The following is a 22900-nucleotide window of genomic DNA, read 5'->3' on the forward strand; positions in this document are numbered from 1 at the left end:
GATTTGCCACAGCCTGTGTTCCCTTTTATTAATCTCACTTGGACTAGCTTTCCATCACTTAAAGGAATCCTTCTTACCTTTTACAGCTTCAATAACTTTGTTTGTTAACCATGCAGGCTTTTTCTTATACCTGTTTGGGCTTTTCCTAACTTGTGGTATATATTTTATCTGAGCTTCTAGGATCGTAGTTTTAAATAGCCTCCAAGCATATTGAAAAGGCAGCTTCTGCAGATGCAGCCTTTGGTAGGAGGGTTCTGCAGCATATATTTTCAAGCTAAGGTTCTCTAATTTTTCTCTCCCCGGGAACTATTCCTTTTCTGTGTCCCATACATGGAGACTACCCCACCCTGGACCACCAGGGAATGGAAGATTTGTTTAACTTAACATGAATCTCCCTTCTCATCGGTTCTAGGTTGAAGCAGTCTCTTCCCTCCAAGAGATAAGGCCCAGTCTTCTGGGGATGGCCTGTAGTCTGGTTGAAGTATGCCGCTTGATTTTAAGGTCCTGAAAATTTCCTGTAAAGCACCCTTTATGGTCTGCCTTTTGTTCTTGCTCCCCTCCACCATAGTTCTATCTGTTGATCTCCATTCATTTGGCTGATGGTTTGAGGTTTTTTAAATCCGTTTGTTGAACCCATGGATAAGAGTTGTACTGCTTTGGAACCAGCCTAGGAGCTTGGGAGTGAAGCTCTTCCCCATGGGATCTAAGTTGTCTGTGACTCTGCCTGCCCCAAGGAGAAGCTACTTCCCATACGTGGAGACTGCCCTACCCTAAAACCACTGAGAATAAATCTACTCATCTTCATGGAAGGGTGGTTAGTTTTCTTTTTCTTGTGCTGACTTGGGAAAATTACAGGAAGAATAAAGATGAATGGGAAGTAACATTACTAGGGAAGAAGCCAACAGAATTCTGTGTACTATAAGAGCGCAGGGAGATTGGACTGAATTCAAATCCTATAATTAGGCATATCCAGCTCTACATACTGAGAACTACCCATGATCTTCCTGATACACACGTCCACCATTTCTTCTGAAATATACCCACTTCAGACAAAATGGTGACTGCGTGTACCAGGAGGACCGTGGGGAGTACATGCGACTGGATATCTCCAAACATAATATCTGAAAATGGAAGGTTTGTTTCATTTACTGTGAATCTCCCTTTTATTGTTCTCCTGTATTTGAGCTAACACACAGAAACCAATTTTAACTATTTTAGTGTCTCTGTTATTTTAGAAGGTTTTACCGCATTGAAGTACAGTAAAAGAAACTGTCACGACACTGTAACACTTTTCAGTCAAGTTGTTGTTAGGAGCCTCGCCCCTTGAACTTCTGTTGTCGTAAGCTGTTGTCATAAGCTGAATTGTTGTAAATGTAGTAGCATTACAAGTGTTTCCCTTAATATATGCAAGATCTCCCCCCCCCCCTTTTCTTTCTCAATGAGAGAATCTGATTTGAAAACAATGAAAAAAAGAACAACCTGGCTTCATTAAAATGATGCTTTCCCCCTCCCTCCCCGTCTCTTTACAGGGTTGGTTTAGCCCAGGCCAGGTCTTCGTACTAGATGAATATTGCGCTCGTTATGGTGTGAGAGGATGCCACCGCCATCTCTGCTACCTGAATGAATTGATGGAACACTCAGAGAATGGCGCTGTCATTGACCCAACCTTGCTCCATTACAGCTTTGCCTTTTGTGCTTCTCATGTTCATGGCAACAGGTATTTTTAATATGCAGTCATGCAGCAGATGCCATTAGGCTGTGTGATGAGGGGAAACGAGCGATGTGTTTAGACTGAGTTCCTCCCACTTTTTTGTTGTGTGGCATGAATGAGCATCAAGAGTTCAGTTTATATGGAACAGCAACATCAGTTCTGGAGTGCAGTGAAAATGTTTTTATACAAAAAAGAGGGCTTTGGTCTAAAATACATGCAAGCTCTGGGAAGGTTTTGTGTTTGAGGGGCATTTCTCACTTCTCAGCAAGATATATGTTTGTGTGTGTTGCATGTCTCCCAGGGAGCACTCTAGAGGGAGATGCAAACAAGCACATGTGTGTGTAGCAAGGATAAGGATAGGGGGTTGTGGGTGTTTGCTATATTTATAATGGATGAAAAGAATAATGGATTTGCACAAATAGAAACGTAAACGATGCCGTTCTGCTTGTACAGGATCTTTTGAAACACCTAATGTATTTCCCCCTATATGTCATTGTGCCCAAAAATTGGTTGTGTAAACAGAAACTTGTGTGGGGATAAAATAAGTTTGACTTTGTGCAAACAGTTACTGTGGTGGTGGTGGGGTCAAAATCTCGGGAGGCCCCTCACAGATTATCTCAGCGTTGGAGCGGCCGCCCCACTGCCTGTGGCCCCTGTTGCAGCCTGCAGGCACCTTCTCAAAAGTCCCTTTAACAAAGCTGTGGGGGAGAGGCAAAGAGACAAACTTGGTGACGACACCAGCAGCAGCTGCTCCAGGCAGGACGGGCAAAGAGTGGCTCAGTTGCTGGCTGTGTGTGCAGGCTGGGAGGGCTGCAAGCAGGGGGGAACTGGCGGGGGGGAGCCCAGGGCCCCTAAAGGCATGGGGGCCCATAGGCCAGTGCCCACTTGGTCTAATTGTTAATCCGGCACTGATATTTCCCTCCATCATGTATGTGCTCTGTATGAATTTCTTTTAGGAGAAGCGTGTTTTTGAATTGTGTGTCTCAAGGATATCAAGTTTGGGGATTTAGAGGATGGGGTTTGAGGAAGAGTGGGAACTCAAACAGGTACAATGCCATAGACTCCACTCTCCAAACCAGCCATTTCCTCTTGGGGAGCCATTGTTCCCAGTGTCCACGTGAGGCCTGGAGATCACTCAGAATGCTCTCCAGATGGGGAGTTCCCCTGGAGAAAATGGTATACTCTGGATCATTATACCCTGCTGAGGTCACCCACCCCCCCACCCCCCATGACAGTCAGTGTGATGCGGTAGTTCTGCCACACCCAGCTTCTTGCTGTGGAAACTGACTGGGTGATGTCAGACCAGTCACAGACTTTCAGCCTAACCTACCTCACAGGGTTGTTGTGCAGGTCAAAAGGGGGAAAGGAGAATGATGTAAGCTGCTTTGGTCCCCATTGCAGAGAAAAACTGTACTTTTCCTAGGTAGAGTCTGCAGAGAGAAGGGAGGAGATGGAAAGCAATCTACCCCTATCTCTTTTGCCCCATCCATTCTTTCTCAATCTACCATCCTTCTCTGATACTCTACTCCACATTTCTCCACTTTCTCCATTTCCCTTCATAGCAGTTGCCTTCTTGACATACCTTGCCTCCCACTATCTTTCCCTTCCCTCCCCAGCTCCGCTGTCACAGCCATGACATTCACCCACAGCAAATTTCTAGCATCTGTTGTATTTCTCTTCACAGTGGGCCTTATTGCTAGTATAGAACAATTCAGATTTGACAGTTCTGCACTTAAGAGTAGAAAAAGGCAGTCACCATGTTTTTAATTTAAGATTTTATGTAATCTGTGTTCTCCTGTAGAAAAATTTCCCAAAAGAAAAGTATTAGAAACAACTAAGAGATCACGTAACAAATTATGGCATCATTTTTGTTTACATACTGTGAAAATTGGGGGGGGGGGGCTTAGAATGGAGGGTCATGCTGATGCTTTCTGGCTTCCTAGTTGATAGGTTGGGATGGGTGTATGATTTTATGAAACAGATTGTTTTACTCATATGTCAAGTAACTACTTAGGGATTATTGTTCAAATATAATAAAATGGGTTTCAGGAAAGATAGCGGTTCTAAACATAACTAAGGCTCATGTTTAAGTCTGTGTTCAGTCAGGTTACTAGATAATTACTTTCTCTGCCTTTTATCTTTACTTTGTTCCTTCCTTTTCTTTCCCCTCCCCTCCAAATTAGGCACAAGCTTGCCTGTTGGCTATCCTATTGCACCCATTCTTATCTCTTCTGCCTTGGAGTGCCATAGAATTCCTTTCAGTCAAGGGATGGACTTGAGATCTGGTTGATATGGGCCAATTCATCGCACTGGCGGCCAGTTGGGGCACCACAATTTGAGAAGGGCAGCAGTGTAAGAGATGAGGAAACCTGTTGTGGCTGTTGTTGACTCCTGGACCTTCCCCTCCACCATCTGTGTCCAAGGGAAACACTGCTGGGACTCACCTTCCTCATCAGCTCCATCTGAGAGCCAGCATTGTGTAGTGTTTAAGAGCAGCAAACTCTAAGCTGGAGAACCGGGTTCAGTTCCACACCCCTTCACGTGAAGATGGCTGAGTCTAGCTCGCCACTTAGTGGTGCGTAATGCTAAAAGAGCTAGAACTTCAGGCTATCAGACAATTTTAGGGTCTCCTGGCTATGCTACACACAATGCCACACAATTACTTATTTTATTATCCAGCTGCTGGCGTGGCAGGAGGCAGAAGTACTATGTTTGTTTGCTTTCCAGCCCATATCACCTGTGACAGCATAATATCTTGAGTCATCCCTACCAAGCATCCCTTGACTGAAAGAAAGAAAGAAAGAAGAAGAAGAAGAATTGCAGATTTATATCCCGCCCTTCTCCCTGAATCAGAGACTCAGAGCGGCTTACAATCTCCTATGTCTTCTCCCCTCACAACAGACACCCTGTGAGGTGGGTGGGGCTGGAGAGGGCTCCCACAGCAGCTGCCCTTTCAAGGACAACCTCTGCCAGAGCTATGGCTGACCCAAGGCCATTCCAGCAGGTGCAAGTGGAGGAGTGGGGAATCAAACCTGGTTCTCCCAGATAAGAGTCGGCACACTTAACCACTACACCAAACTGGCTCTCTCAAAAAATTCCATGGTATTCCAAGGTAGAAGAGATAAGAATGGGTGCAATAGGACAATGTGATGGATTTATGACTGATTTGTTAGACACCATTATTTGTCTTTCTCTTTCTGGGTGTTCTCTTGGCATCTGCAGACCATGTTAGATAAATTGATTGCAAGAACATGATGCCCCAAGCAATGGCAATCTATCAGCCATATATTTATTAGGTTAAAAAGTTTTTTTTTAAATAAATCATTCCCCTTAGATGCATAGAAACTTTATAGTATCCCCAATCCTCTATGTTTCCCAGTTAAGGGGGAAATGCTGTTAAAAATTACAAAGATGATCTGACTTCAATGGTAATAAGAGAGAGAAATTTTACTTAAAAAAATAGAAGCACATCTTGCATGATGTACTCATGTAGGCACATTTAATTTATTGTGAACAAATTAACTTCAGAAAGGTTAACTTGTTGCAGCTCTAACCCCATGTAAGAGAAAGAAGGAGAGGTCCTATATAAGATGGAAACAGAAGACAAGCAATGACCAAAGTGGCTCAACATCTATCTGATGAAAGATTGGGGCCAATTGCCATGTGTATCTGAGAGATAATTAGGGTTGCCAATCCCCAGTTGGGGGCAGGCGATCCTCTGGTTTGGAGGCCCTCCCCCTGCTTCAGGGTTATCAGAAAGCAGGAGAAGGGAGGGGAATGTCTGCTGGGCACTCAATTATTCCCTAAGGAGACCAATTCCCATAGGGTATAATGGGGATCTATCTGTGGGTATCTGGGGCTCTGAGGGGCGGGGGGGTTGAGGTAGAGGCACCAAAGTTTCAGCATAGCATCTGGTGCCTCTCCTCAAAAAAACCCTCAAATTTCAAAAAGATGGGACTAAGAGGTCAAATTCTATGAGCCCCAAAAGAAGATGCCCCTATCCTTTATTATTTCCAAATAGAGAGAAGGCATTTAAAAGGCATGCAGTCCCTTTAAATATAATGGCCAGAACTCCCTTTGGAGTTTAATCATGCTTGTCACATCCTGGCTCCACCCCCAAGGTCCCCAGATATTTCCTTAGTTGGACCTGGCAGCTCTAGAGATAATTGTCTTAACCCTTTCCTCCTACATCCTCTTGCATGCAGTTACAATATCCAATACCCCTTCAACATTGCATGCAAGAGCTCTCAAGGTTTAGTTTATTTTACAGTTTTTTCAGATCTGTGTCTTAATAGAAGCATGGTCAGGATGCTGGTCATCATCTCTTCCATTGAACAGTGCTCTATCTCTATTATTCCCTTCTTAGCGAGGTCACAAACCAAGTGAAATTTCACACCAATTAGTGCATGCTTAGTGCATGCAGCCATTTTTTCTGATTGAGAAATCTTAGCACAGGTCTGGTTGTCTTCATTAAGTTGAATTGGCTTTTGCTCATCAGCTCCAAAGTCCTTCAGTAATTGATCTAGCCACAACAGATCTCTGCATGCTTCAACAGATGCTATATATTCAGACTATGTGAAAGACAAATTTATTGTAGTTTGCTTTCTACTGGCCCAGGAGATTGGTTCACCTCCATACAGGAACAAGTACCTATTTTTTTTATTTATAATCTAATTTGTCTCCTGCCCAGTCTACATCCATGTAACCAACTAATTTTGGATTGCTAGTGGATGGCAATTTTAGTTTCAAATTTAAAGTTCCTTTAGGTGTGGAGAGCCAGTTTGGCGTAGTGGTTAAGTGTGCGGACTCTTATCTGGGAAAACCGGGTTTGATTCCCCACTCCTCCACTTGCACCTGCTAGCATGGCCTTGGGTCAGCCATAGCTCTGGCAGAGGTTGTCCTTGAAAGGGCAGCTGCTGTGAGAGCCCTCTCCAGCCCCACCCACCTCACAGGGTGTCTGTTGTGGGGGAGGAAGGTAAAGGAGATTGTGAGCCGCTCTGAGACTCTTTGGAGTGGAGGGCGGGATATAAATCCAATATCATCTTCTTCTTCTTCTTCTTCTTCTTCTTTGATAATCAGTCACCTTTTTTATTGCAACCTACTCTTTCTTGCTAGGTGCACATCTTTCTGCTAAGGATCCCCAAATCAGTGCTCTCTAAACCGCATGCCTGAGCAGCCACTCATTGAGGAAGCCCCACTCTGCAGCAGTCTGGAGCCACTCAGGGCAAGCTTTGCGTCAGAATATTACTGACTGTGCAAAAGCTTCCCCAGTCTTCCACTGCCTGCAAAACTGCGCTTGTATTCTGATATGCTTGGTAGAAACTTTGCTTCAAGGGAAAGAGACTGGGCAGGCAGCTGATGACTGGGTTTGATGGATATGTCGTTTTATTATTACTGTCAGCCCTGGTAGGTGAGTCAATATAGCAAGCAACAGTCCAACGACACTCTGTGCTTAACTCTATACAATTTATTGACATAATTTACATTTACAGAGCCAGTTTGGTGTAGAGAGCCAGTTTGGTGTAGTGGTTAAGTGTGCGGACTCTTATCTGGGAGAACCGGGTTTGATTCCCCACTCCTCCACTTGCACCTGCTAGCATGGCCTTGGGTCAGCTATAGCTCTGGCAGAGGTTGTCCTTGAAAGGGCAGCTGCTGTGAGAGCCCTCTCCAGCCCCACCCACCTCACAGGGTGTCTGTTGTGGGGGAGGAAGGGAAAGGAGATTGTGAGCCGCTCTGAGACTCTGAGTGGTGTAGAGCCAGTTTGGTGTAGTGGTTAAGTGTGCAGACTCTTATCTGGGAGAACCGGGTTTGATTCCCCACTCCTCCACTTGCAGCTATTGGAATGGCCTTGGGTCAGCCATAGCTCTGGCAGAGGTTGTCCTTGAAAGGGCAGCTGCTGTGAGAGCCCTCTCCAGCCCCACCCACTTCACAGGGTGTCTGTTGTGGGGGAGGAAGGGAAAGGAGATTGTGAGCCGCTCTGAGACTCTTCGGAGTGGAGGGCGGGATATAAATCCAATATCTTCGTCTTCTTCTTCTACATCCACCAGCAAAGTACTTCGCCAAGCAAACCATCTAGAGTAGAAGGATACAGTGAACAGTACAGCACCGCTTATATACATATTAACATAGGATATGCACCAATGGGTTACAAATGCTAAGTCATTGTGCACTAGACACTCAACCTTTGCACTCATTACCAAATGCCGGTCAGAACTGGTTTCACCTTGTTGAGACCTGATAAGCACTGAAGTCATTTTGACACTGTCAGTTAGATCAGCATGATCTCGGGAGTCAGTAGCCTAATGTCTTATTGAGCATTTGTATATGCTGACACTCCCCCTGAGGCATAGGCAGTGAGACCTAATCTAGACCTCAGATTTGTGTACTTGTCCACACTTGAGCTTTCAGTAGACATATCAGCCACATTCATTCCAGATGTACAATCCTGTAACACGATTAACCTCCTTTGCACAACATCTTTAACATTTTGATATCTGATGTTAATGTGACTGCTTCGTGGTTTTATTCCTTGTGGGTCTGCTAGCTGCAGTGTTGTCACAGAACACACGTGTTGGCAGTTCGCATGGCATTCCTAGGTCAAGCAGTAATTGGCACAGCCATTCTAGTTGTATTCCACAATCGTTAAGTGCAGCGTATTCAGCTGCACAAGTGCTAGTGGCCACATAGGTCTGTTTTAATGATCTCCACATAAATGCTCCATTTATGTACACGGCATACCCTGTTGTGGATCTACCATCCTGCCTATCACCCCATTTTGAGTTGCTGTAGGCAGTGATTTGTTCTGCCTCATTAGCTTTCAACACCAATGTATAGTTGGCTGTATCCTTAAGATATCTGAGTACCCTTTTTGCTGCAACCCAGTCCTTAGCATAAGGATTTGAGCTTTTCTGGCACAACACGTGTACAGCAAAACATATGTCAGGTCTGGACCAACGGGCAATATACAGCAATGAACTGATTAGAGATTGATACATAGACCTGTTCTCAAATACTCTATCACCAGACTCGTTTTTATAACCTGTTGTCATCGGTGAGTCTACACAATGTGCATCCAGCATGTTATATTTTTCAAGGAGTTTAAATATTTTCTCTTTCTGATTCGGACTAAAGCATCCTTGTGAGTCCCTGATTATGTCAACTCCCAAACAGTGTCGTATGTTACCCACGTGTTTTATTTTAAACAGATTTTGAGTTGACTCCATAAACCATTTCAATTGTGTATCAGTGTGGAACAAAAAACATATGTCATCCACAAAAACTAATAAGTAACATTTTGTTTGCTCAATTGTTTTGCAAAACATACAGGGATCAGCTATGCTTTGTTCAAACCCAAAATCAATCAGTGCCTTACTCAAGCACTGGTTCCATTCCCTGGCACTTTGTGTTAAGCCACATAATGCTTTGTTGAGCTTCAATACCAAAGTTTTGTTTGAGTTCTCAAAGCCTGGTATCTGTTCCATATACAGCTCTTTCTCCAGACGTGCATTTAAGTAAGCAGTGGTAAAATCAAAGTGATGTACCTGCATCTTGTCTTGCCCTGCTTTACACAACACTGCTTTTAAAGTATCTGCTTTTACAGTCGGAGCGAACACTTGATCATAGTCTTCACCTTCTATTTGAGAAAAACCTCTAGCAGCCAATCTGGCTTTTCTCTGCATTTGACCATCTGGAAGTGTTTTCACTTTGTACAGCCACCGACACCCAATAGCCTTTTTATCAACTGGCAGACAAGTCAAAGAAAACACATTATTTTCGGATAATGAGCTGTACTCCCTCTGCATGGCGTCCTGCCAAGCAGCCCTTTCCAGTCTCGGCATATTCAATACTTCTTGAAAGCTTTGTGGCTCTCTCACATAAACATGATTCCCTGAAGTACTCTCAAACCCATATCTGTCAGGTGGTACACCCTTAGTACTCCTTGTTGACCTTCTAGGTACTGATGCACTTTGTTCACCTTCAGAGACACTAGATGAAGGAGAACCTATCTCCTGTTTTACAGTAGTGGTTTGTTCCTCAGTTGTTTTCGGCAGTGCAACCTGATCGGGCAAATCATTGGTATGGATTCTTTGCCACCCCTGGTGTTCACAAAAGTTAGCAGATCTGCTGAAGCTAATATTCTTTTGATTGTTAGCAAACTGATACGCTTTCATGCTGGTTTGGTAACCCAGAAATAGAAGTTTTTTAGATCTTGCACCTCCTTTTCTCCTTTGGTTAACCGGAATGTTTACCCAAGCTTTTGTACTGAACACTCTTAGGTGATCTAGGTTGGGATTTTTGTTGTATAGCATCTTATACCCAATGCTATCAATGGGTTTAGACCAGAGTCTATTGCTAACATAGCAAGCAGCTTTCAAAGCTTATGCCCAAAAACTGATAGGTAATCCAGCATCCTTTAACATAGAATGCATTATTGTTTGCAACACCTCACCTTTTCGTTCAACAACCCTATTTTCCTGAGGCATTCCTACATTAGCCACCCTGTGAGATATCCCATGTATGTCCACCTTTTAAACGCAGAGGACATAAACTCTCCTCTCATATCTGTTTGAATAGCACACAGATTACCCAGCTGTTTCTGAACCTTTTTGTACCAGTATTTCACAGTGGTGAATACATCCGATTTCTGCTTTAATACATACACCCAAGAAAACCCGGAGTAGTCATCAGTTAGGATTAAAGCAAATTTGTTATTGGAGTGGCTTTTGGGGTACGGACCAATCATGTCTGAATGCACTAAAACTAGTGGCCTTGCCGACACTCTATCGCTCTTGCGAGCTATGGGGAAAGCTTGTGATTTAGTGCACTTGCATACCTCACAGTTAAGGAATTGACTGCAATCTTTCACACTTCCCTTCCCCACAATAGAGAATGTTTTGTTTATAGCATGGAAACTAACATGCCCCAATCTCCAGTGAATCAAATGTACACAATTGTCATGAGGTTAGAGTTGATTACAAACTTAGTTGTTCCCGATGAGTTCTCAAGAACGTAAATACTGTTCTGTAATCTCTCAACTTCTAGCACTTTCCCTCCCTTTATGACATCACATGTTTTGTCAACAAAAGTGACCGTAAACCCAGCCTTATCTAAGACAGGCACACTCAGTAAATTGTTTTCTAATGAAAGAACGCATAGAACCTCAGAGAAAGTGTGCTGCAAAGCCAGAAAATTTACATGCCTCTGACATAGTACTTCAGAATTACATCCATCAGCCAAACTAACATGCTGAAGATTGGAAGGCTTTTTGTCGTGGAGCAAATGTTCATCTCTGCAGAAATTCTATGATGCCCCCGAGTCTAAAATCCATACTCCTGGAGTAGCAGTAGCATCTGTCACCACCAGCGAAGCCTTGGAGCAATCTGTTGAACTCTTAGATTTTCCTCCTTGTCGCCGTCTGTTCCTCCACTCAGGACAGGCATGCTTGAGATGTGTCGTTGAGCCGCAACAATAACATTTCCGCACCTTTAGAGCAACCTCCGATGCCTCTCCCTGCCGATTCCTGGCATCGTCAAGGGAAATGCTGGTGCTGACTTTTGCCTTTTCCCCCAGTCTGGATCGCTGCCAAGCCTGAGTGTAACTTGACTCCTGTAGCCTCTTCTCCTCCTCGAGAAGTCGACTGGTGACGTATGCCAAGGTCAGTTTGCTTGTTTCAGCTGTCTCAAGCAAAGTAATGAGCGTGTTGAATTCAGCAGACAGCGAGCTGAGAATTATGTGTACTCTGTTTTCCTCTGCACAGTCTTCCCCCCTCTGCTCTAGCTGTTGGCAACATTCCGCCAGGGCATTTAAGTGTGCCCTGACAGACTCCGCTAGCTTCATTACTGTCCTGTATAGCCGACGAGTAATAGCAATCAGGGAGCCAGCAGTATTTTGTACATAGACCGCTTTTAAACTGTCCCAAGCTGCTTTCACAGTGGTCTTACCACACACATGAACCAGTTGGTCGTCTCTCACACTGAGGACGATGTTACCCAGCGCCTTCTCATTCTTTACTGCGTCTTCATCATCAAGCTGGGCTGGGGGTGCTTCGACCATCGACCACAGACCCTCTTGCTTGAGGAAATGCTCCATACGGAGTGCCCACACACTATAGTTTGTGGAGGTGAGCTTCTCGACAAGCTGGGCTGTTGAAATATGAGCCATGCTGAAATATGAGTCTTCTCTGCACTGCTGTTCAAAGCCTGATGGAGCTCGTCCTCGCTCTCATTCTCAAACAATGGCAGCAGACATCCACTCTGGCTCGGTTCACTACAGCAGGCTGGCCTCACCTAAAGCCACCAGAGCATAGCGGACTGGGCCCATAACCTTGTCATTTTATTGTTATTGTTAGCCCTGGGAGGTGAGTCAATATAGCAAGCAGCAGTCCAATGACACTCTGTGCTTAACTCTATACAATTTATTTACATAATTTACATCCACCAGCAAAGTGCTTCGCCATGCAAACCATTTAGAGTAGAAGGATACAGTGAACAGTACAGCACTGCTTATATACGTTTTTTACATAGGATATGCACCAATGGGTTACAAATGCTGAGTCATTGTGCACTAGACACTCAGCCTTTGCACTCGTTACCAAATGCCGGTCAGAACTGGTTTCACCTTGTTGAGACCTGAAAAGCACTGAAGTCATTTTGACACTGACTGTCAGTTAGATCAGCATGATCTCAGAAGTCACTAGCCTAATGCCTTATTGATCATTTGTATATGCTGACAGGATAGCCTACCAATCTTCTGCTGCCTGCCCAGATGCCTTTCCTTGAAGCAGCTCTACCAAGCATTTTAGGTTGAAAACACAGCCATCTGCATGTACTGGGCTCAGGCGTTTTGGAGTGAGAATCATCTCTCCTTAAAAAGGAGCTCTTTGGTTTGAGAGAAAATAGTGCCTTTGCCCTTTTCCATGAAGCAGCTCTCTGTTGCTGCCTCTATTCCTTTCCCTTATCCACCCTGGCTGTAAAATATGCTATGTATGCCATTGATGACTTCACCAACTTCATCCAGTGAGTTTTAGAACATAAGAACATAAGATAAACCACGTTGGATCAGGCCAATGGCCCATCCAGGCCAACACTCTGTGTCACACAGTGGCCAAAAAAACAGGTGCCATCAGGAGGACCATCAGTGGGGCCATTCACAGCAGACTGGTATTCATACCTGGCTTTCCCAGAGTAGGAGTGGGGATTGTCCAGAAAAACAAGATGGGAACTTTAGCCAATAAAATCTGGTCATCTCCCTGGATTATGAAAGACTTGGAATAGCTCCAGGGTGCCATTTTCTACTCTGCTTTCTCAGCATTGAGTAGATAAGAGAGTTGCTTATTGCTAACAAAGTGCTGTTGCTGAATGACTCTGAAGTCTTAAACTTGTTTCTTTCAGTCAGCGTTCACAGGCTGAAGTGTTGTTAGTCTGTCTCTTTATTCTGTTTCTCATGAAGCTTTTTTTTTAGAATTTTTCTCTTCCCAGCCTTTTTTCAGGACTTTGCTTCAGTTTCAGTCCAGTTTGTTTGCAGGCTCACATTCTAGCCCTCATCATGTTTGGTGTTCATAGAACTTTTTCCCTCAGTATTTGTGCATTGTTTAGACCTCCTTCCAGTAGCTTTATGCATTAAGCATTTTTCTGATCTCACATTCCATCCCTCTGTGTTTTGGGCCAACGTTTTGTTTTGATTTGTTTCCTGTTGTCTGGAGCACATTTAAACTTTCTTTTCAGAATTTTGAAGTAAAATCCTGACATTGTTCTTTGTCTTTTCTGTATGGGCATTGTTTTGCTAACTGCATTTTCCAGTTTCGTGACATTATTTTCTAATACATTGCACTTCAATCCTGTGGCTCTCCTGTTGCACTGAATAGATTAATAACTGTGGGAATTGGAAACAGTTGCATTTTTTCAACTGAAGCCCAAAAAAGAGCAAGGATAATGTCCAAATGCTCTTTGTCTGACACATCCACCCAAAGTTTCCTCCAAAAATTGCAGTAGCCATTTCAAACATGAGTTGTAGTGTGCGATTGCAATAAAAAATATGTGAAATATGTAAAAAAGGCCAATGCCATGCCGGGAATTATTAAGAAGGGAATTGAAAACAAATCAGCCAGTATCAAAACGCCCCTGTATAAATTGATGGTGCCATCTCATTTGGAATACTGTGTACAATTTTGGTCGCCGCACCTCAAAAAGGATATTATAGCATTGGAAAAAGTGCAGAAAAGGGCAACTAGAATGATTAAAGGGGTGGAACACTTTCCCTATGAAGAAAGGTTAAAACGCTTGGGGCTCTTTAGCTTGGAGAAACGTCAACTGCGGGGTGACATGATAGAGGTTTACAAGATTATGCATGAGACAGAGAAAGTAGAGAAAGAAGTACTTTTCTCCCTTTTTCACAATACAAGAACTCGTGGGCATTCAATGGAATTGCTGAGCAGTCAGGTTAAAACGGATAAAAGGAAGTACTTCTTCACCCAAAGGGTGATTAACATGTGGAATTCACTGCCACAGGAGGTGGCGGTGGCTACAAGCATAGCCAGCTTCAAGAGAGGATTGGATAAACATATGGAGCAGAGGTCCATCAGTGGCTATTAGCCACAGTGTGTATATATGTGTGTGTGTGTGTATAATTTTTTTGGCCACTGTGTGACACAGAGTGTTGGACTGGATGGGCCATTGGCCTGATCCAACATGGCTTCTCTTATGTTCTTACTTTACAGGGTGATTAACATGTGGAATTCACTGCCACAGGATGTGGTGGCGGCTACAAGCATAGCCAGCTCTAAGAGGGGATAAAAATATGGAGCAGAGGTCCATCAGTGGCTATTAGCCACAGTATATATATGTGTGTGTGTGTATGTGTGTATATGTATGTATGTATATGTGTGTGTATATATATACACGCACACACATATACTGGCCACTGTGTGACACAGAGTGTTGGACTGGATGGGTCAGAAGGTCAGAGCACCTGCTCCGGCTGCAACGCCACTGAAGATGTTCTCCGCAGCCGAGAACGAAACGTCTGGAAGAAAAACTTTCTCCAGTAGAACACGGCACCTGAGCCCGAAAGATTCTACAATCCCTAATGGTGTGTACCATATTCAGCAGGTCTTCTGTAAGGCATTTAGAGTTCTGTGACTTTGCTGAAGTCCTTGAATGAGAAACAGTGGCTTTCAAGCCATTGAATGAAGTCGGATGACTATCTCGACAGTTTGTATTGTGGGTCGTGATTAGAAACATCGAGGGTTTTGTCTCCTGTTGTAAAAATCAGGTGGGGAAAGACAAAGATCCAGACTACAACTACTGGTTGAAGAAACTGATGAACCCACATTTTGAGTTGCATTACAGGGGCTGTAAAAAGTTGATCTTAACACTCTTTTTTTTTATTATTATAAGATGCTTATTAAAGATTGAAGTAAAATGCAATATTTAATATACATTACATTACACATGCATTACTTAGTAAAGCATGAATGAAGACAATTACAAAACGATCATTACGTTGGTATTGAATCTTGTGAGGGCCGAGATAGGTAAACTCCGTGCCCAGTCCCTTGGTGACAGTGTTCATTGGAGTGATGAGATTCATAAACAAATGGAGAGCAATGACAATCCCATAGATATGGCAGCTATTGTGTGGTTTGTGGAGCAAGTGTTTATGCACCTAGAGCAGATTTCCTGATAATGAATTGAAGGAATGGCAAGCTTTTGAGATGGTAGTCTTTGCTTCTACTACCGTATCCAATTTTGATTTTGGTCTGAAAGAGATAGCTGCTCTCTTTTCTAGATAGTCTACTTATTTACCACCACCACCCTTTCCGGGAGTAATGAGGAAACTGTTCAAAAGTACCAGGACTTCAGATTTATTGTAGCAGGAAAAAGTCAAATGTAGCTTGGTGAGGTCCTTTGGTGATGTGGTCCATTTTGCTTTCCCTGAGGAACATTGCAGTTCTTATGGATATCTGTACCACATTCCTTGCATCCAGTTCAGATGAACGTGGTTCATCGTCGTTGGGATTTTTAAAATTGCCTCTCTGGGTGTGCTGTTCCCTGAGCATCTTAGAAAAACTACCCTTAGCTGGTCACTCTCTACAGTCTTTTGCAAAGTGACCCCTTTTGTTACAATTAAGTAAAGGTAAAGGTAGTCCCCCGTGCAAGCACCAGTCATTTCTGACTCTGGGGTGACGTTGCTTTCACAACGTTTTCACCGCAGACTTTTTACAGGGTGGTTTGCCATTGCCTTCCCCAGTCATCTACACTCCCCCCCCCCCCCAGCAAGCTGGGTCCTCATTTTACCGACCTCGGAAGGATGAAAGGCTGAGTCAACCTGGAGCCGGCTACCTGAACCCAGCTTCCTCTGGGATCGAACTCAGGTCATGAGCAGTGCTTTGGCGGCAATGCTGTAGCTTTACCACTCTGCACCATGGGGCCCTTTACAGCTACAATTAAAGCAATGCAATAATTGGTTTTCCTCCCTTTCTCTGGGTGGGACTTGCTCTTTCAGGTTCTTTCTAGAAATGTAACTTGAGCCATTCGACCTTTTTGAGCATTCCTCCTGCAACTCTTTTAGCAGTTGGTTGGAAGTATTTGTGTTTTTCTTTTGGCTTTAACTCTGCACACTCACAAATGCAGAAAAATCTTCCCCCAAGGTCCCAAACATAAAATCTGCCTTTTGTTCATCAGTTAGATTAAAGTCACAGATGGCTAGGTTTTCTGACATCTGCTTCAGTTCAAATATATATTTTTCACAATTATATGCATACTCTTTGTGATTTAATACTAGTAAACCCAAAAAACTCTTGTAGGCTCTTAAGCATTTCTTTTGCTGTCAGGGGATTTTCAAACATGAAAGTCTCACTATCATTCAGTGAAACCACAATAAAATGGCAATCCCATTTTTGATTATCCAAGAGACCAACTCCTTACCTTTCTCTGTTTTTTTTCTTCCTCTGGGATTCCAGCAGCTCTTTTTACTTCAAGGAGTATATGAAATCTTTGAAACCACCTTCTATAGTTCTGAGCAGTAAGTTTTGGGATCTACAGATATCTGCTTGGTTCAGCCATCCTTATCACAACAGTGTGGAAAGGAACAATGGAGAATTTTTAAAAACAAAAAATCCCACTGACAAGGTGGAATTACTTATGAAAGCCTTTAAGTCCTTTTTAAACATGAAGCTTACTCTGAGCTTCTGATTGGCTGTGGTCGTGTGAGCAGTTTTATCCAATATGGTTGCCTAGCTCTTTAAATCCTTGTGGATTTAAACAGCACGATCAGACAACAACATGTGCCTCGTGTGCCCCAATCATTGTCACCCCATTCTGACCTGTCTTCAAAAAAGAGTTAGCAGACACTGGGGAAAGTCCAGTCTTCGAGGACGCCAGCACTTTCACCCCACATTTCTGGAAGTCTTTTTTTTTTTTTAACCAGGTAGTGATGTGCACATAATCACCCCTGCAGTTATCAATCACCGTGGCCAAGTAGTCATTTTGGATTGGGAGTCCCCAGGGTATTTGTTTTTGAGTAAACCCCCCCCCCCCAAAAAAAAACCCCTCTCTTCTGGTCCTACAACAGAGTTGCTGTTGGAGAGCATCCTGTGATTGAAACAAGAGTAAATGTACTGAAGACAATGGGACTACTGTTGTGTAAATCTGCACTTTCAAGAACACTACTCTTGTGTAAATCTGCTCCTTCCATATATTCTAAGAAAGAGAAGCAAAGAGGAGGCTGAGAGGGGCCAGAGTACTTGGCAGAGGAATTGTGGAGCTGTCAAAAAAGAGCCAGAGTATGAGTGAAAGACAAAAAAAACAGAATGCTTATGTGCATGGGTGAAAGACCAAAAAAAAAAAGGATGTTACAACAACCTGAATGACTGACCATGGGGTGAGCACATGGTGAAGCCAGTTCAGAGTGGGATGTCTGATCAGACTTTCCTGTTACAAAATAAAATGGTATGATTGAGAGGCGTAGCCAGATTGCACCAAACCTGTAGTGTGACCACAGCCATAGATTCTAGGGCCCATAACCTATTGGGTTGAAATGTTTTAAAAAACATTTTAATCCTTTCCCTCCCATATCTTTTTGCATGCAGAGCTACAATATCCAACAATATTATGGTACTTGATACCAGGGGTCGTTTTGTAGAAAAATAGGTGGTGGAGTTCATTAACATAACTCATTAGCATATACTGACCTCCCACCAGCCAAAAGCAACCCTACACATGAAAGGAGAGCCCCGGTGAGTGAGGCCTTCTCACTGGGGGCTCTCCTGGGCGCCCCCCAAGTCAAAAGGCCAGCTAGCCACCCACCGCCCAAAATCACATAAGAAGTGGAGAAAGGCCAGCACAGGCTTCTCAAGATTTAATGAGGGCTGCTGGGGGCATGGCAAAGCTCCTGGTGGCTATTTCCAATTCTGTAGTGTTTGGCTTACCTTTTGACAAAGTTGTTAGTGACCGAATTATACTGAGGACTTCCGGTTTCGGTGGCGCGCAGTTGAAAGCGGCTCAGACCGATGCGTCCTGAGCCACTTTCAAATAGGCACTTTTGAGGGGTCGCCCCCAAAGGATGACTCGACTCTGGGGCCCAGGAAGGGTCCCAGAAGGCAGGAGGACTGAGCGGTAGATCAGGGATACCAGCGGAGGTGGCTGCTCCCCGATCCCGCTTTTCTCAAGCCTCATCGTTCTGATCGCCATTTTAAATGGCAAGAAGGTCAGCCACCAGCTATGATGGTAGCTGGAAATATGGTGAATTCTGAGAGAGGTTCCCTGGCCTATGAGACAAAAGAGGAGAAAATACCAAGAACGAGCAGATTTTTTGAGAAAATACCTTATATGTGGCTAATGCCAGAGGGCCTCTTCTTTACATACCAGGAGAACAGATACAGGATTAACTCCATTTTTAAAGCTCAGAATGTTTTGGAAAGAATGAAGAAAAAAGAAGGCAAAGAAGAGAAGGAGGAAGGCTCTGGTGAAGAAAATCCAAATGAACCACGGAGATAACATACAAGACAACATCCCAAAAAGATAGGAAAGATAATGATAACCAAAATCCATAATGGCTTCAATAGTCTCAATTAATGTGAATGGACTTAACTCTCCTGCTAAAAGGAGGAAGACGTTTAGATATCCGGAAAAATTGGAAATGGACATAATTTGCTTACAGAAAACACATTCTAATGAAAGACCAACACCTTTTGAAAAATAAAAATTTCGGTAATTTATTCATAGCAACAGACATGTATAAGAGGAAACGGGGAGTGGCAACATATATTAAAGATAAATTTAATCCACAATTGCAGTTTGCCTCTGAAGATGGAAGAATTTTATTGGTTGAAATTACAGTGGACAATAAAAAAAAATTACTTGCAAATATTTATGCCTCAAATGATCACCAAGAGAAATTTTTTCAAGATTTATGTCTTAAATTATCAAATTTGGAGTATGCAGAATACTGTTTAATAGGAGACTTTAATGCAGTCTCTGATAGATAACTGGATAAAAAAATGCATAAACAGATGAGAAGTAAAGGTCTTCAGTTACCAGCAAGTTTTTGGAAATTAGCAGAAGAAATGGATCTGGTAGATGTATGGAGAACAAGATATCCCAATTCCAAAGACTTTACTTACTATTCCTCCAGTCACCAAACCTGGTCAAGAATTGATATGTGTTGGCTTTTGGCAAGTTTGATTAAAGATCTAGTTAACTCTTGTTTGAATTTCTATGTCATCTCAGATCATAGCCCTGTAATGATAAAGCTAAAAGGTCTACAAAAGAGAAAATCATGGAAGTTAAATACTTCAATTTTGAAAGATAAAGACTTTCTTAAAGAATCCAAGGCTGAAATGGAATCTTTTTTCAAACAGAATATAATACAAGAAGTAAAGATGCAAGTAGTTTGGGACACTGCTAAAGCTTACTGTAGGGGCCTTGCAATTAGATATAGTATCAAGAAAAAAAAAAGAAAGAACTGAAAATTTCCAAAATTTAATGTCACAAGCTGGAGAAGCTGAAAAGAATCTTAAAAAAACAATCAATAAAATATGAATTTCAAAAAAAGGTGAAAAAATGCAACATAAATTGAATTTAATTCTTATGGAAGAGATGGAGATTAAATTGAGGTATGCTAGACAAAAAAATTTTGAACATGCCAACAAGCCTGGAAAGTGGTTGGCTTATAGGATGAGAAAAGAGAAGGCCAAAAGAATAATTACGACATTGAAAGATGAGAGCAATAAAGAGAAAAATCAAAAGCAAGAAATATGTCAAATTGTCGAGCAGTTTAATAAAAAATTATATGAGGATAAGCAAGTTCAGAAAACAGATTTGGAAGAATATATCAGTTAAAACAACCTCAACAAATTTACTGAGGAACAGTGAAAAATTCTAAATGAGCCAATAACAATAAGGAGGGAACTTGGAGAGGCAATGACATCTCAAAAGAATGGCAAAACTCCTGGATTAGATGGATTACCTGCAGAATTCTATAAAGCTTATGAAGAATCTTTGCTCTTATCATTTAAGCATCTTATTGAAAAGATTCAAGATGAAGGTCAAATACCAGTTTCATGGCAAGAAGCTACAATATCTTTGATTCCAAAAGAAAATAATGATTTGAAAGATATTAAAAACTATCGTCCAATTTCCCTTTTAAATGTGGATTATAAAATGTTTGCTGCAATATTGGCACAACATTTGAAGAAAGTTTTTCAATCTATAATACATCATGATCAAGCAGGATTTCTTCCTAAAAGATATTTGAAAGACAATGTCAGAACAGTTTGTAATATTTTGGAATATTATGAGACTCATCCAGAGAAGCAACTGGCTTTAATTTGTTTAGAAGCTGAGAAGGCCTTTGATAATGTTTGTTGGTACTTTATGTTACAGCAATTGAAAGGCATGGAGTGTGGTGAAAATTTTTTGAGATCAGTAGAAACAATATATTCCTCACAAATTGCAAGGGTGACAGTGAACGGCGAACTAACAGATGTTATTAATATTCAAAAAGGTACAAGACAAGGCTGTCCATTGCCACCTCTACTTTCTAATTTATCTTTAGAGATGTTGAATAATCAAATAAGGGAAGATGCAAATATAAAGGGAGCTGTGATAAAAGATGAACAATATAAACTCAGAGCCTTTGCTGATGATTTAGTCTTTATACTAGAACAACCGATGGACTCAATAGACTGTCTTATAAATAAGATCAAACAATTTGGCTATTATGCAGGATTAAAGATTAATTATCATAAAACAAAATTTTTGATAAAGAATATGACCATGGAACAAATTTAATCCTTCCAGCAAAAATCAGGATTTTTGTATGAAAAAAGAATTAAATATTTAGGTGTTGTTTTTTCAAATGGATGTAGCAATTTAAAAGCAGATAACTATGACGAACTACTCAAAGAAATTTAAAAAGATTTTGAAAAATGACATGATTTGAACTTATCTTTAATGGGAAGAATGGCCCTAATAAAGATGAATATTCTACCAAGATTACTGTTCCTGTTTCAAACTATTCCAATATTTCTAAATAGTGGATTTTTTCAAGAACTGAACAAGATGGTTGCCAAATATGTTTGGCAAGGCAAAAAATCTAGAATTACACTAAAGACATTGCAGTTTCTAAATTAAGAGCAGGCATGGGCCTGCCAGACTGGCAATTATACTATAAAGCATCTGCACTTTTATGTGTAAGAGACTGGATACTTTTGAATGACAAGAGACAATTGCTACTAGAAGGACATGATTTGGCTATGGGGTGGCATGCATATTTGTAGTATCAAAGACTTGAAGGCCACTCCTATTTTAAGAATCATAGGTTTCGAAAATTCTTGTATCATATGTGGTCATGGTTAAAGACTAGAATCTACCAAAAAATTCCAAGATGGGTTTCTCCAGTAGAAGCATTTACTCATCCAAATCTCCTAAAATTAAATCAGAATTATAGGTATGACGACTTGTTGGGAAAAGATAATCAATTGAAAACCAAAGAAGAATTGGAAAATATGGATATCAAAATGAACTGGTGGTTGAGAATGCAAGTTGAATCTAGATATGCCAAAGACAAGGTGACAGGTTTTAATACAGAACAATATTTATTTGACAAAAAAATTTTGGGCCCACAAGAAAAGTTAATCTCCAAATTATATGCATATCTACTTTAAATGAAGACACAAGATGAAGTTGTAAAGGATTGTATGGTCCAATGGGCAAAAACATTTGGTTATAATATTGCATTAGAAGAATGGGAGAGATTGTGGAAGCTTAATGTTAAATTAACTAGGTCAGTAACTTTCAAAGAAAATCTATATAAGATGTTTTATAGATGGTACCTGACCCCACAGAAATTGTGTAAGATTTATACCAATATGTCCAACAAGTGTTGGAAATGTACTAAACAGATTGGTTCCTTTTACCATATGTGGTGGACATGTGAGATGGTGAAAGACTATTGGAAAATGGTGCATGAAATGCTACAGAAAATCATGAAGACACAGATCCATTTCAAACCAGAACTATTTTTATTGAACATATTTCCTGAGGACTATTCCAAAGAAATGAGACACTTGTTGGCGCACTTTAACACAGCAGCTAGGATTCTTTTGGCGTAGAGATGGAAATCTCAGGAAATTCCCATGAAAATGGACTTGGTGGGAAAAAATTCTGGAAACAGCAGAGCTGGATTTTTTATCCCAGCTGTTGGCTGGGAAATCTAAAGAAGAAGCAAGAAAATATTGGATGAAACAACCAAGGGTGCGGTCACACCTCACATTAAAAGCGTGTGTGTAGCGCTCAAATTTGAACAGCTGAATATTGATTCGATGCAGGGCCATTCAAACGAGCATCCAAGAATGCGACTCATTTTGTTGTTGAGTGTTCAGACATCCAATACTATCGCGCTCTTTTCTTGGAGCATGCGTGATCATGTGGTGATTTCTGGGAGGGGGGGATCCATTGAACATGCACCCAACTGTTTGGAGGTGGGAAATCAAACGTTACTTCGGGGGGGGGGGGTCCAGAAATCCTCCACATTGAAAAAAAGAGACTTTTTCCTGTTCTAAATAGTGGGATAACGTTTCCCCCCCCCCTCCGATCCTGTGTTGATTGGAGAAGCAGAAGTGTCACCTCAGATTCCCGGATGATCTGGCAATGCAGATGTCTGCTGGGGCTTTTTTTTTTTTAAGGTGAG

General features: G+C 41.9%; 1 protein-coding gene across 2 annotated transcripts in view; it reads left to right on the forward strand.

Annotated features, from left to right (window-relative positions):
• CADPS2 (calcium dependent secretion activator 2) overlaps positions 1 to 22900 on the forward strand; it is a 644998-nt gene that overhangs the window by 374921 nt on the left and 247177 nt on the right. For both annotated transcript variants that reach the window (XM_060244821.1, XM_060244822.1), the window contains exon 13: positions 1530 to 1717. In XM_060244821.1, the coding sequence (XP_060100804.1) occupies positions 1530 to 1717 (188 nt within the window). The remainder of the gene's footprint in view (positions 1 to 1529; positions 1718 to 22900) is intronic.

This window comes from Heteronotia binoei, chromosome 8 (genome assembly GCF_032191835.1).
Source record: "Heteronotia binoei isolate CCM8104 ecotype False Entrance Well chromosome 8, APGP_CSIRO_Hbin_v1, whole genome shotgun sequence".
Classification (NCBI taxonomy): domain Eukaryota; kingdom Metazoa; phylum Chordata; class Lepidosauria; order Squamata; family Gekkonidae; genus Heteronotia; species Heteronotia binoei.